Genomic DNA, 14,307 nt, shown 5'->3' with positions numbered 1-14,307 from the left:
GTTTGGCTTGACTTTTAGATTGTGCAAATGTTTTTCATTGTCAGGGTTTTTTTTGGGGGGGGGTTCCTCCCTAGATCACTTGCATAATCTTTAGTAGAAGCCCACCTAAACTGTTGTATGTGCAGCTACAAAAAAAAATGTATTTCAAGAAGATTATCCTTGAGTGAGTTTTGAATGCGCTCAACCAATTTTATTACCACAGTTAAACAAGCACATTCACTTCAACCACAGGAAAAAAGACATGGTGGCGCGGAGGTGTCAGCCGGGGGGCCACTTCATGCCACGGCCCCCCAGGACGTGAATGTGGATGTGGTAGACAGACTGGCCGCCGTCAGGCCCGTCGTTGATGACGATCCTGTAGCCTTTGGTTAAGCCCGCCTGCTCGGCGCACTTCTTGGCCACGATCAGCAAGTGCCCCAGAAGCTGCCAGGGAGGGAGAGAAAGGGGGGAGCCCACTAGTCAAACAACAATACAAGTATTCAATAAAGTCATAACATGCTCTGCATCTAATCCATCCTTACTGCAGCATCGCCATCCTCCGCTTTTGAAAGCTGGACGATTGGCTTTTTGGGGACCACCAGGATGTGAGTTGGCGCCTGAGGGGAAATGTCAGGGAAGGCCACGCACTGAAACAGAACAAATAAACACAGACGATTTTAATTTATAGAAAACAAAAAAACTATAAATACAATATTAAAAAAAGGACAATATTAGGTGGTTTTTTTTTTTGTAAAATAAGGTTAGACGGGAAAAAATAACTCAGGGAACATATGAAGATATTTTCGCAAAAAAAAAAATAGGATAAATGACAACGTTAACAGTGGTAAAGTGTACTTATTTTTTATTTTTATATCTGAAAATATAAATGCAAACTATTTGATTTAAACAAGGATCAAATGTTCTCAGATGTCTTTGATCTTCAATTTATATAACATTTATGTGTGTAAATAAATGTTTTAGGCATACGGTGAATGGTTTTATTGCAGCCATATTTAACGCTGAATATTCAGTCTGACCAACGAAAAAAATTATCACAGGCATAGTTATTAGTGCAGAACCTGCACTAGCATTAGTTTGAGCCTCGCTGCAGTAAAAGTGCAGCGAGTGCGCGTTGGAGCATACTCAATGAAAGCCTACCCGGTCGTCCTCGTAGATGAGTTTCGCAGGGATTTCTTTGCGTATGATTTTCCCAAATATTGTGTCTCCGCCAGGCTGGGCCAGCTGCGCTTTTGCTGTTTCGTCAGCCATGATGGCGAACTGGGCGCAGTCGCACACTGACGTATCGACAAGGGCGGTATCGCTTCTGAGAGGCGGACTCGCTGACAGCTGATTGGTTACTTTCTAACGTCACCGCAACATTTGCTCTGATTGGTCGCCGACTACAACTAAACCGCGCCTGGTAACTTCGAGCACTCAAACAGAAGTGCATCGACTTTCGTGCACCTGCATCAAATAAACACGCAACTTATGTGGTGAATCGTTAACCTTAGCTACGCGACAACCGCAACGACGAAAGAGGTAAATTACGACGATGGACCTAAGTTATCATGTTAGCAGCATGTTAGCAACGTTATTTGTAGTACTGCTTGGTTGCAGTACAAAGGTGCGGCCCGCTTTTCAAGATTCAAGAAGAATTTATTTGCCTTGTTTGAGCGTGCCAAACAAGGAATTTTACTTCGTTACATCACAGTCTCTGTTCAACATTTAGGTGACTAACAAGACTCAGGACATGTGAAAATGACAAATGACAATATTCTCAGCCATCCCCTGATCTTAAACTCCCATGGGGGCAAGGAAAAACTCAAAACTCCGACTAGGGGAAGTGAGAAGCCTTGAGAAGAGACCACAGATGGGAGGGTCCCTCTTCCAGGATGACCAGGCTGCAATGGATGCAGAGAAGACACAGTACAAACAGTGTAGACAATCCAAAAAGGTGTGGAGAGCAGGATGTTATTGCACAGCAATGACTCTGAGACTCTAAGAGTGGTGTGAGTTCATTAGAGCAACAGCCTGGGGGAAGAAGCTGTCTCTGTGTCTGCTGGTTTTGGCGAACAGAGCTCTATAACGCCGTCCGGAGGGGAGTCGTTCAAACAGACTGTAACCTGGGTGAGAAGGGTCTGTAGAGATGTTGCTTTCACGTTTCCTGGTCCTGGACAGGTACAAGTTTTGGATAGATGGGAGGTTGATTCCAATGATGAGCACTGTGCCAACTTTATGATATTTAGCGTGATTATCCTCGACAAATGATGGATCTCAAATGATCCATCATCACATGCTGCTTATTGCCTGTACCAAGAGTAATACTGCACTGTGGAAATACTCAAAGTCGAGGATTAGCAGTGGTGGTTGCAGGCAGGCAGGCACGCTCCCGATGATTTTAAAACTCGCGAGTAAAATAAATATTGGTTGTCTTCTCCTTTTTGTTTCAGTGTTTGAATTAATGTCTGTTCCTATTTAGACCTGACAGTGGTGTGAATATGTCTGCAAGGACCACAGCAAAGTACGTGGAGGAAAAGGACCGTAGTCGTCGACGACTGGAAGCTCTTTGGCTGCAGTTTTATGTTGTGTTGTACAGAGCAGGTCAGTACCCGGCTATTTTCTATTATGACTCCTCTTCCAGTGTTTACATTTCGTAGAATTTTATCAAAATCATTGGCACATTGAAAAAGGTCTTGTATAGGTTTGAGCAGTTTCTCTTCAACTGTAACTTTCATTCACTTTTTGGTTCTTTTATCACAAACAGGGTATTTTTGGTTGTATTACCTGACATGTTTCGGCATGAACTTCCGCCTTCATCAACCAAAAAGTGATTGAAAAAAGGAAACAGAATGAACTTAGTACAACTGTAACTTTCATTGTTAATTTGTTTGTCTTGTTTTGCAGACATCAGTGAAGCTATTCGTCCCAAGCAGCAGGAGCCAGAGCGCACTCTCGTTAAAGAGGAAGATGTGGCAAAAGAGGTCCACCACTTCAGTGAACAAATGGAGCAGAAGTTTCTTTGCTCTATAAAAGAGGAGGAAGAGGACTCATGTGACATTAAAAAGGAGGAAGATACCTGCAAGATGCCAGTGACTGGTGTTCCTGTGAAGCGTTTAGATGAGGATCAACATGAGGTGAGCAAAGGAGTGCAGCCTCCAAGCTGCAGCTCAAGTCAACAAATGACCAGAGAAGGAGATGGAGACCACTGTGGAGGATCACAAGCAGCTCTACCATCAGAAAGTGATGATGTGTCGTCACATGTTCCTGCTGCTGCTGATAATGATGAGTCTCAAAACAAACACAGGCAATGTTCTCACTGTGGTAAATGTTGTGCTAATAACATTGTTTTGAAACAAGACATGAGAATGCACACAAGAAAGAACATGGGAGCCCACACTGGTGAGAAACCCTTTTCATGCTTAGTTTGTGGCCAAAGATTTTCAGTGAAGGGACACTTAAAAAGGCACATAAGAATCCACACTGGTGAGCAACCGTTTTCATGCTCAGTTTGTGGCCAAAAATTCTCTTATGAGGGGAATTTAAAAAGGCACTCGACAATTCACACTGGTGAGAAACTCTTTTCATGCTCAGTTTGTAGCCAAAAATTCTCTGAGAAGGGAACCTTAAAAAGACGTACGAGAATCCACACTGGTGAGAAACCTTTTTCATGCTCAGTTTGTGGCCAAAAATTCTTTGAGAACGGAACCTTAAAAAGTCATTCAAGAATCCACACTGGTGAGAAACCTTTCTCATGCTCAGTTTGTGGGGAAAAAATTCATTCAGAAGGGAAACTTAAGAAGTCATACAAGAATCCACACTGGCGAGAAACCTTTTTCCTGCTCAGTTTGTGGCCAAAGATTTGGTCAGAAGCAAAACTTAAAAAGTCACACTGGTGAGAAACCTTTTTCATGCTCAATTTGTGGTCAGACATTCTCTCACAGGGTAAGCTTAATCGGGCACACAGGAGCCCACACTGGCGAGAAACCTTTTTCATGCTCAGTTTGTGGCCAAAAATTCTCTCGGAGGGAACATTTAGAAAGGCACACAAGAATCCACACTGGCGAGAAACCTTTTTCCTGCTCAGTTTGTGGCCAAAGATTTGGTCAGAAGCAACACTTAAAAAGTCACACAAGAGTCCACACTGGTGAGAAACCTCTTTCATGCTCTATTTGTGGTCAGACATTCTCTCGCATGATAAGCTTAATCGGGCACACAGGAGCCCACACTGGCGAGAAACCTTTTTCATGCTCAGTTTGTGGCCAAAAATTCTCTCGGAGGGAACATTTAGAAAGGCACACAAGAATCCACACTGGTGAGAAACCTTTTTCCTGCTCAGTTTGTGGCCAAAAATTCTCTCACAGGGGAATCTTAATCAGCCCACACCTAACCCTGTTGCCTGCTCAGTCAGTTGCCAGAGAGTCTCTATTGGGAAGATGAGTAATGATCCATGAAGTTCTCACCTTGTATTAGAGCAGACTTTATGAATTTATGCATCAATAATAATTCTATTCTAGTATGTACCTTTTGATTGAGATGCTGAACTTCTTTCCCTTCAAGTTCATATTTTAGTTTTAGTAATGAATTTGAAAATAAAGTTAACCGGCCTCGGGATGATAATAGTTTTGTATTTTCTATTATATTTGATGTTTATTTTGTTGCATTAAGTAAGACATTTCACTAAAGAGTTGTTTACTTCACAGTACTCATATTGAAGGCTCAACCTCATATGCTGCTTCTTATTTATATTAATTATATTTCTATTAAATTCTTTCAAAATAGGATCCTAATTAAGACCATAAATCTTCTGCCATTTGTTGTTTTCGTCTCAGTTTCTGTTCTTGCAATGTGACGTCCAGAGCGCTGATCCGCTTGAGGAAACCGTGTTTGGGCAGGACGCAACGGCGTTGTTTCACAGGTCTCAATGAAAAAACAATGTGGCATTATCCATTTGCTGAATGACTTAGTTCCACGAGTAGATAGTAAATTACGCATGCTAGTCAGCTATTAACATCTGTTTGAGTTTCTTTTTTTTAAATGTGCACAAAATGTTTTTCTTACAATGTGTCGGTCTGCTCCACTGCGATGGTGGCGCTCTAATAGTAACACGTCACTTACTTAACAAGAAACAAGAAGTGGTGAGACCTCGCGGGAGGATTAAATTGACTGATTGGTCACTTTCGTCAAACATTGTTCAAATAGATAAGATGCCTTTTTTTCTGAATAGTCATTTATTTGTTAACTTTTACAAACGACATCCGTTTTTACGCGATAAAACGAGACAGGTTTTAAAACAAAATTATTGTCACTGGATCACGTGACTAGCGAGCTATAGCCAAATATTTTTCATTTGTAGCATGCAAAGCAACACAATTGACCTATTACAATCCACCATGTGTTTGTAATATTTGTGAACACCTTTAGTTGGGTTCTTTGAGTGTCAAATAACATTTTAATGCCATTGATAGTCAACTTTATTAGTGTTTTTTCATTGGACCACCATAGATCACGTGACTTGTACCCAGAAATTACTTAATATTTATTTGTTTTTATGGGCAGAAAAACGGCCTAACTGTTTTAATTTCATTTAGGATGTCTTGGCATTGTAAGTAAAGTCACACTTTACAATGTCTGTGTTGTTGTCTCCAGTTGAGTTTGCCGCTTTCACTTTAGGTTGTTGTGCTGGGAATGAGTCTGTCCCCGTGTTAAGTTACTTCTATCGCTTCTCGGCCTTTTGGCTATGATCAAGCGTACTGTATGCTCTCATCAGCTACAAATCTGATACATTCTCTACTTGAGTACCATATATTAAATTGATGTTTTAAGCAGGGATATGATGTAGCAACTTGCTCTGTCCACTCCATGCATCAACCTGGTATAGCAGTACCCCCAGAAACGGTGCACGCCCTCATAATGTTTTAACAAAGTTGTTCTTGTCTATCTTAAATGATGAGTTGAGTGTCAGTGATTGACTTTTGGTGACTATCTTTCGTTGGATATGAGACCATTCGTTATCTCAGAAGGAAATACTTTTTGAGGGTCTCTTTATAAAAACACTTTTCATTAAATTGTTTTTCTTGTCGTTAATTACATCGAAAATATCCATGTAATATTATTTAAAATAAATTTTTGTAGAAGTATACATTTTCAGTGGAAAAGTCTGAGATTTTTGTTGAATACTAAATCATAATGTTGGAATAATTGTTTTTGCAGAGGTGCTGGTCGGCCTGAACCGGAGGCTTCATATCTTAAACAATGTTTTCTGTCTAGCTCCGGGGAGTTCTTAATTACCTTCCTTTCTTATCTATGAGAGCCCTCACTCGTTATGAACAGAACACCTTGGTTCTCTGTTTAGTTCGAGAGAGGTTCTTTCTCTTAATAAACCTTGTAGTTTCTATTCATAAATTGTTGTTGACCGAGACAGTTTTTCTTTTATATAAAGTGTTACAGAAAAGACATACATGTTGAAGTAGTTGCACATAAGTTATCCCATATTTACTCAATGTTTGTTTAAGTAGACTTCATGCAAGTTATCTCACATTTACGTAACGTTTGTTGGAGTGTTTGCACGAGAGGTATCTGATTACTCATTATTATTATTGTGTGAAACGTAGCAAGAAAGTCTAGAGCATTGTTTTACAGGGACACGGCACCCAGCACGTTTGGAGATCGCAGCCAAGGACGAGGCTGCCAACCAACTAAGGACAGACTCTGCATTGCTGGGGTCACGAATCGGCCAAGGCCTCGCCAACATTGTTAGTTAGCTAATCAGCATTGCTACTGCCACAATCTCCCCTTCCTTTAGAGTAGCAACGCCTTTTGTAACCAGGGCCACCCAAAATAAAAAGAGGAGATAGCGGAAGAGGAGCTCAGAATTAGTGTAGGACTGTAACTGGCCTGATGAACTCACACCACTCTTAGAGTCTCAGAGTCATTGCTGTGCAATAACATCCTGCTCTCCAAACCTTTTGGATTGTCTACACTGTTTGTACTATGTGTCTTCTCTGCATCCATTGCAGCCTGGTCATCCTGGAAGAGACACCCTCCCATCTGTGGTCTCTTCTCAAGGTTTCTCACTTCCCCTAGTCGGAGATTTTAGTTTTTCCTTGCCCTCATGGGAGTTTAAGATCAGGGGATGGCTGAGAATATTGTCATTTTCACATGTCCTGAGTGTTGTTAGTCACCTAAATGTTGAACAGAGACTTTGATGTAACGAAGTCAAATTCTTCTTGAATCTTGAATCTTCTACGTAATTCTCCTCGCAAGCAAAAGGAATACTGGTTGTCTTCTCCTCTTTGTTTTCAGTGTGCGAATTAATGTCTGATGGTATTTAGACCTGACATATACTTTGAGAAAAAAAATCTCATTTGAAAAAGATCTGAATGAAAAAAATGAAGTATAACATTTACAATGGATGGCGTTTATATGAATAATATTTGCAAATGTAGATTCCCAAATGTAGAGTTTCTATCCTGGTGGTTGATCAAAACATGTACAGTAATGCCCTTGCACCACTAGATAGCAGCAGCAATTAGAAAGGATCAATGCATGCTGGGAACTTGAAGATTCTTGTTTTTAATTTAAATTTATAATGGTTTTATTACTGTAATGACTAAAGGTACCATGTAAAACAGTTTTGCGAATGCTGTTTTATCCACTGAATGTGCTCATACATTTGTAGCCAATTAGCCTTTTACTGAAGATGGTGTGCGGCAAAGAGATCGGTCCCGGTGACTATAAATTGACTCTCATCAGCCTGTTGAAAAATATTACCTCTAATTAATTGGTTCACTCAGTGTGAGATACGGTTATTGCCTTCCGGCCGTGCTCACCCCTGTGCTCCACATGGTTGTCAACATGACTCAAGTCCGACTAAGGCAGGAATGTCCAAAGTCCGGCCCGCGGGTCAATTGCGGCCCGTGGTCAAATTTCATCAGGCCCGCAGCCTCTGTGATAAAATCTTTAGTATGAGGCCCGCCGTCAATGTTGACCAGCACTTTAATACACACATACCAAAGCTATTTTATTTATATGCCGCAGAAATGTAATCTCGCGCAACCCGGCGTGATTTCACAGCGAGAACATGACTCCAGCTGTCCTGCTATGCGGAGCATGCGCAAGTCAAATGCGGAAATAAACCCGTTGTAAAAAGGGTACGCGCGAACCGGCTGCGTGAACCCCGTGTGAAATGTTCATGAGGCGAAAATCATTTTAAACTCATACATACAGTTCATACAGTTTGTTCAATGTTATCGTATTTTATGTATTACTTATAACTCCTGTTTAAAATGTTCATGAGGCGAAAATAATTTTAAACTCATGTAAATTTAAGGTATTTCATACAGTTTGTTCAATGTTATCGGACTCTTCAGATATGAATGAAAGGCAGAATTTGTGTTTTTAGAGTTGTTCACATCTGCCTGAGTGGCTTATATTTGGTTATTTTGTCATTTAAAAAATAAAGACAATTGGGAGAATGGAATTTGTTTTATAACAGTGTTTATTTGGATGAAATTGTAGTTAAAAAAATGTCCGAAAAAACTACTGGCCCCCGGGCCCCTTCACTTTATAAAATCTGGCCCTCCTTGCAAAAAGTTTGGACACCCCTGGACTAAGGGAATGAAGTTAATAACCCCCCACTGCAACCAACCCCTCCCCCGACGAACTCAACCATCATTATACCCGCTTCGACAGGGCTAATCAGGAGACGACCATCAGCAATCATTATTTGTAAAATAACCGCACATTACAAATTGCGCTTACATGGAGTTTAGCCTTTTCATGAAATATCTATAAAATGCAAAACTCTGGAGTCTTAGACGGCTTCCGGCCATATTACCCTGAGAACACCCGTTCTCGTCCGATCTCAGAGGCCAAGTTGGGTCAGGCCTGGTTAGCACTTGAATGGGAGACCACCTGGGATTACCAGGTGCTGTAAGCTTTTATTTTATTTATTTTTTTCACTTCAATTGTTCAAGCAATCTTTTACAACACCCATCACGTATGGCATTCGGAAACTTCAGCCCTAGTTTTAACTCCAACATTGAAACTATAACCCGAGTTTGAAACGTAAATTGTGTAGTGTCATCCATACCGTTGTAGTTCACGTTTCTTACCGCTAGAGTGAAGACTATGTACAGTAAATAAAGAGCCTGGCTCCCTATGAACTCAAAGCAGAAGTCTTTATTTGTAAAATAACCCAACATTACATACACATTGTGCTTCCATGTAGTGTTTTTACCCTTTTCATGACATTTACTTTGATACAGCATAATGCAGGTCGCAACGGCAAATTCGTGCTACCACTCAAAAAGCTGGCAATAACGTTTCATGATAGCCATGTTTCCGTGAAACACCAAAAGTCTTGGAAGAAAGCCTTTTTTGGACCTGGTTGTGACATGGATGGGAGACGTTCAGGGAATAACAGGTGCTGAAAGCCTTTTTTTTCCCACGTCAATTGTGAAAGGAAACTTTTACAACAGCCATCAAGTTGCTTGGCACGAGTTTTCAGGGGCGATTGTGTCTATAAAATGCAAAACTCTGCAAACTCTGACGGCTTACGGCCATACTACCCTGAGAACACCCGATCTCGTTCGGTCTCGGAGGCAAAGCAGGGTCAGGCCTGTTTAGTACTTGAATGGGCGACCGCCTGGGAATACTAGGTGCTGTAAGCTTTTATTTTATTTTATTTTTTTTCACTTCAATCGTTCTAGCAATCTTTTACAACACCCATCACGTATGGCATTCGGAAACTTCAGCCCTAGTTTTAACTCCGACATTGAAACTTGTTAGGATACGGATTTTTAGCTATTGATCTGACTCCAAATTGCGATCAACACTTAACACAAGTTTCTATGTCCCAATCCACACACTGGCGCACCTAACAATTTTGCGAGTTCGTTCTGTCAAAGAGAAGACCAGTAGATCAATCAGGCCAAATTTACCAATTGTTTATTCCTAACAAAGCGCACTAATACAAGCCTGGGTCCAGGGTCTCTCACACTAAAACTCGTGCGTTTTTGTGACCACCAAAAGACGACACATTCACTTCAATCGTTCGAGCAATCTTTTACAACACCCATCACGTATGGCATTCGGAAACTTCAGCCCTAGTTTTAACTCCGACATTGAAACTATAACCCGAGTTTGAAACGTAAATTGTGAGGTGTCATCCATACCGTTGTAGTTCACGTTTCTTACCGCTAGAGGGGAGACTATGTACAGTAAATAAAGAGCCTGGCTCCCTGTGAACTCAAAGCAGAAGTCTTTATTTGTAAAATAACCCAACATTACATACACATTGTGCTTCCATGTAGTGTTTTTACCCTTTTCATGACATTTACTTTGATACAGCATAATGCAGGTCGCAACGGCAAATTCGTGCTACCACACAAAAAGCTGTCAATAACGTTTCATGATAGCCATGTTTCCGTGAAACACCAAAAGTCTTGGAAGAAAGCCTTTTTCGGACCTGGTTGTGACATGGATGGGAGACGTTCAGGGAATACCAGGTGCTGAAAGCCTTTTTTTTTCCCACGTCAATTGTGAAAGGAAACTTTTACAACAGCCATCAAGTTGCTTGGCACGAGTTTTCAGGGGCGATTGTGTCTATAAACTGCAAAACTCTGAAGACTCTAATGGCTTACGGCCATACTACCCTGAGAACGCCCGATCTCGTCCGATCCCGGAAACTTAGCAGGTTTGGGCCTGGTTAGTACTTGGATGAGAGACCGCCTGGGAATACCAGGTGCTGTAAGCTTTTATTGTATTTTTTATTTTTTTCAATTCAATCATTCAAGCAATTTTTTTACAGAACCCATCACGTATGGCATTCGGAAACTTCAGCCCTAGTTTTAACTCCGACATTGAAACTTTTTAGCTATTGATCTGACTCCAAATTGGGATCAACACTTAACACAAGTTTCTATGTCCCAATCCACACACTGGCGCACCTAACAATTTTGCGAGTTCGTTCTGTCAAAAAGAAGACCAGTAGATCAATCAGGCCAAATTTACCAATTGTTTATTCCTAACAAAGCGCACTAATACAGGCCTGGGTCCAGGGTCCCTCACACTAAAACTCGTGCGTTTTTGTGACCACCAAAAGTCGACACATTCACTTCAATCGTTCAAGCAATCTTTTACAACACCCATCACGTATGGCATTCGGAAACTTCAGCCCTAGTTTTAACTCCGACATTGAAACTATAACCCGAGTTTGAAACGTAAATTGTGTGGTGTCATCCTGTTGGAATAATCTCGGGGGAAGCCTTGGCCTGCCAGACCAGGAGGCCTTATCTTTTACGAGTTTACGACTCTCCTTTAAACTAAATGCTTTGTATTTAGTTTAAGGAATGTCTTTTGATCTCCGTCAGCCTTATGATTCCTTCCTGTCCTTATGTTACTTTTGTGTTTGTTTTGTAAGAGGCCTTCATTAACAATGAGCAGAGCTTCTTTGCATAGGCGAAATGTTCTTTTTTCAGTTTAAAGGGACTTCATTCCTTATAGTTAACTGTAGCTTTGATTCGTAGATTGTAGTTGATCGGAACTGTCTTTCTTTGTTAAATGTTATATACAGTTTGAAGTAGTCACATTAAAGTTATCCCATATTTACTCAATGTTCGTTTAAGGAACTGTATACCAGTTACCTTACATTTACTTAATATGTGTTGAAATGTTTAGGTAGGACTAGATATTATTATTATTATTATTATGTGTTGTGTTAGTTTACTAAGAAGATAAACTTAGCAAGGGTTTAGTTGCATTGTTTCACAGGTAAGCGGCATTCAACGTGTTTCAAGTTATCTGATCACAGTCGAGGAGGAGTCGGCCACCCATGGAGAGGACAACTGGTTGAGGGAAGAGAGCAGACTCTGCAGTCCCAATGCGGGGGTCGAGGGCCGACAAGTGCTAGGTCACACTACACTATATTCCTTAGCTAATCAGCGTTGCTACAGCCACGATCTCCCCTCCCTTTAGTGTGGCAACGCCTCTGTAACCAGGGCAACCAAGATATTAAAAAGAGGAGCACGTGGAGGAGGAACTCAGAACTGGTGAAGATTGTAACTGAGCTTCCTTTCTCTATCATTCTCCTCGCGAGTCAACTCATCCTGGTTGTCTTCTCCTCTTCGTTCCAGCATGTGATCATGTCTGATCATATTTAGACCCAACATTTATTTGGTCCTTCGAGCCGGATGCCAATATACTATATTATATTCCAGCTCACGACAGCAGAGATCCAGAAAGACCGCGCGCGGGAGGAATTCCATAGGTGAGATCCTAGAATCCTTTTCAAAGGCTGGCTCGTGCGTTTTTCTGACCACCAAAAGACGACACATTCACTTCAATCGTTCAAGCAATCTTTTACAACACCCATCACGTATGGCATTCGGAAACTTCAGCCCTAGTTTTAACTCCGACATTGAAACTATAACCCGAGTTTGAAACGTAAATTGTGTGGTGTCATCCATACCGTTGTAGTTCACGACTCTTACCACTAGAGGGGAGACTATGTACAGTAAATAAAGAGCCTGTCTCCCTGTGAACTCAAAGCAGCAGTCTTTATTTGTAAAATAACCCAACATTACATACACATTGCACTTCCATGTAGTGTTTTTACCCTTTTCATGACATTTACTTTGATACGGCAAAATGCAGGTCGCAACGGCAAATTCGTGCTACCACAAAAAAAGCTGTTAATAACGTTTTATGATAGCCATGTTTCCGTGAAACACCAAAACTCTTGGAAGAAAGCCTTTTTCGGACATGGTTGGGACATGGATGGGAGACGTTCAGGGAATACCAGGTGCTGAAAGCCTTTTTTTTCCCACGTCAATTGGGAAAGGAAACTTTTACAACAACCATCAAGTTATTTGGCACGGGTTTTCATGGGCGATTGTGTCTATGAAATTCAAAACTCTAGGGACCCCAACAGCTCACGGCCATACTACCCTGAGAACACCCGTTCTCGTCTGATCTCGGAGACCAAGCAGGGTCAGGCCTGGTTAATACTTTAATGGGAGACTCCCTGGGAAGATCAGGTGCTGTAAGCTTTTATTTTTTATTTTTTCACTTCAATCGTTCAAGCAATCTTTTACAACACCCATCACGTATGGCATTCGGAAACTTCAGCCCTAGTTTTAACTCCAACATTGAAACTATAACCCGAGTTTGAAACGTAAATTGTGTGGTGTCATCCATACCGTTGTAGTTCACGTTTCTTACCGCTAGAGGGAAGACTATGTACAGTAAATAAAGAGCCTGGCTCCCTATGAACTCAAAGCAGAAGTCTTTATTTGTAAAATAACTCAACATTACATACACATTGTGCTTCCATGTAGTGTTTTTACCCTTTTCATGACATTTTCTTTGATACAGCATAATGCAGGTCGCAACGGCAAATTCGTGCTACCACTCAAAAAGCTGTCAATAACGTTTCATGATAGCCATGTTTCCGTGAAACACCAAAAGTCTTGGAAGAAAGCCTTTTTCGGACCTGGTTGTGACATGGATGGGAGACGTTCAGGGAATACCAGGTGCTGAAAGCCTTTTTTTTTCCCACGTCAATTGTGAAAGGAAACTTTTACAACAGCCATCAAGTTGCTTGGCACGAGTTTTCAGGGGCGATTGTGTCTATAAACTGCAAAACTCTGAAGACTCTAATGGCTTACGGCCATACTACCCTGAGAACGCCCGATCTCGTCCGATCCCGGAAACTTAGCAGGTTTGGGCCTGGTTAGTACTTGGATGAGAGACCGCCTGGGAATACCAGGTGCTGTAAGCTTTTATTGTATTTTTTATTTTTTTCAATTCAATCATTCAAGCAATTTTTTTACAGAACCCATCACGTATGGCATTCGGAAACTTCAGCCCTAGTTTTAACTCCGACATTGAAACTTTTTAGCTATTGATCTGACTCCAAATTGGGATCAACACTTAACACAAGTTTCTATGTCCCAATCCACACACTGGCGCACCTAACAATTTTGCGAGTTCGTTCTGTCAAAAAGAAGACCAGTAGATCAATCAGGCCAAATTTACCAATTGTTTATTCCTAACAAAGCGCACTAATACAGGCCTGGGTCCAGGGTCCCTCACACTAAAACTCGTGCGTTTTTGTGACCACCAAAAGTCGACACATTCACTTCAATCGTTCAAGCAATCTTTTACAACACCCATCACGTATGGCATTCGGAAACTTCAGCCCTAGTTTTAACTCCGACATTGAAACTATAACCCGAGTTTGAAACGTAAATTGTGTGGTGTCATCCTGTTGGAATAATCTCGGGGGAAGCCTTGGCCTGCCAGACCAGGAGGCCTTATCTTTTACGA

The 14,307-nt window shown here is 41.3% G+C and overlaps 2 protein-coding genes, 2 non-coding genes and 4 pseudogenes across 4 annotated transcripts; 7 read left to right on the top strand and 1 right to left on the bottom strand.

The window, feature by feature from the left end:
- Window positions 1-164: 164 nt before the first annotated feature.
- On the bottom strand, window positions 165-1,288 carry hint1 (histidine triad nucleotide binding protein 1). The gene is made up of 3 exons (XM_085921491.1): window positions 1,138-1,288; window positions 522-626; window positions 165-423 (listed from the first exon to the last, which is right to left on the bottom strand). Exons 1-3 carry the CDS (start codon window positions 1,246-1,248, stop codon window positions 259-261), a joined length of 381 nt encoding a protein of 126 aa, XP_085777617.1. The 5' UTR covers window positions 1,249-1,288; the 3' UTR covers window positions 165-258.
- An 87-nt stretch (window positions 1,289-1,375) lies between these two features.
- On the top strand, window positions 1,376-4,026 carry LOC147050420 (uncharacterized). The gene is made up of 3 exons (XM_085921480.1): window positions 1,376-1,518; window positions 2,459-2,580; window positions 2,884-4,026. Exons 2-3 carry the CDS (start codon window positions 2,478-2,480, stop codon window positions 3,873-3,875), a joined length of 1,095 nt encoding a protein of 364 aa, XP_085777606.1. The 5' UTR covers window positions 1,376-1,518; window positions 2,459-2,477; the 3' UTR covers window positions 3,876-4,026.
- A 1,668-nt stretch (window positions 4,027-5,694) lies between these two features.
- LOC147050419 (U2 spliceosomal RNA) lies at window positions 5,695-5,885 on the top strand. Its single transcript, XR_015067506.1, has one exon. It is a non-coding gene; the product is annotated as a U2 spliceosomal RNA (small nuclear RNA).
- A 2,913-nt stretch (window positions 5,886-8,798) lies between these two features.
- On the top strand, window positions 8,799-8,917 carry LOC147050418 (5S ribosomal RNA; annotated as a pseudogene).
- A 614-nt stretch (window positions 8,918-9,531) lies between these two features.
- Window positions 9,532-9,650, top strand: LOC147050417 (5S ribosomal RNA). The gene has a single exon (XR_015067512.1). It is a non-coding gene; the product is annotated as a 5S ribosomal RNA (ribosomal RNA).
- Window positions 9,651-10,616: 966 nt separating this feature from the next.
- LOC147050416 (5S ribosomal RNA) lies at window positions 10,617-10,735 on the top strand (annotated as a pseudogene).
- Window positions 10,736-12,909: 2,174 nt separating this feature from the next.
- Window positions 12,910-13,028, top strand: LOC147050415 (5S ribosomal RNA; annotated as a pseudogene).
- A 612-nt stretch (window positions 13,029-13,640) lies between these two features.
- Window positions 13,641-13,759, top strand: LOC147050414 (5S ribosomal RNA; annotated as a pseudogene).
- Window positions 13,760-14,307: the final 548 nt, after the last annotated feature.

The sequence above is a fragment of the Syngnathus leptorhynchus genome, chromosome 10 (assembly GCF_054491065.1).
Source record: "Syngnathus leptorhynchus isolate UIUO chromosome 10, UIUO_Slep, whole genome shotgun sequence".
NCBI classification, from domain to species: domain Eukaryota; kingdom Metazoa; phylum Chordata; class Actinopteri; order Syngnathiformes; family Syngnathidae; genus Syngnathus; species Syngnathus leptorhynchus.
This window is presented reverse-complemented; position numbering and strand designations above follow the sequence as displayed.

Coding starts and splice junctions, on each gene's coding strand:
- hint1 (XM_085921491.1), bottom strand. CDS start 1,248: ATGGCTGACGAAACAGCAAAAGCGCAGCTGGCCCAGCCTGGCGGAGAC. Junction 627..1,137: donor TCATCTACGAGGACGACCGG/GTAGGCTTTCAT, acceptor GTTCTGTTTCAG/TGCGTGGCCTTCCCTGACAT. Junction 424..521: donor CGGAGGATGGCGATGCTGCA/GTAAGGATGGAT, acceptor CCTCCCTGGCAG/CTTCTGGGGCACTTGCTGAT.
- LOC147050420 (XM_085921480.1), top strand. CDS start 2,478: ATGTCTGCAAGGACCACAGCAAAGTACGTGGAGGAAAAGGACCGTAGT. Junction 2,581..2,883: donor TGTTGTGTTGTACAGAGCAG/GTCAGTACCCGG, acceptor CTTGTTTTGCAG/ACATCAGTGAAGCTATTCGT.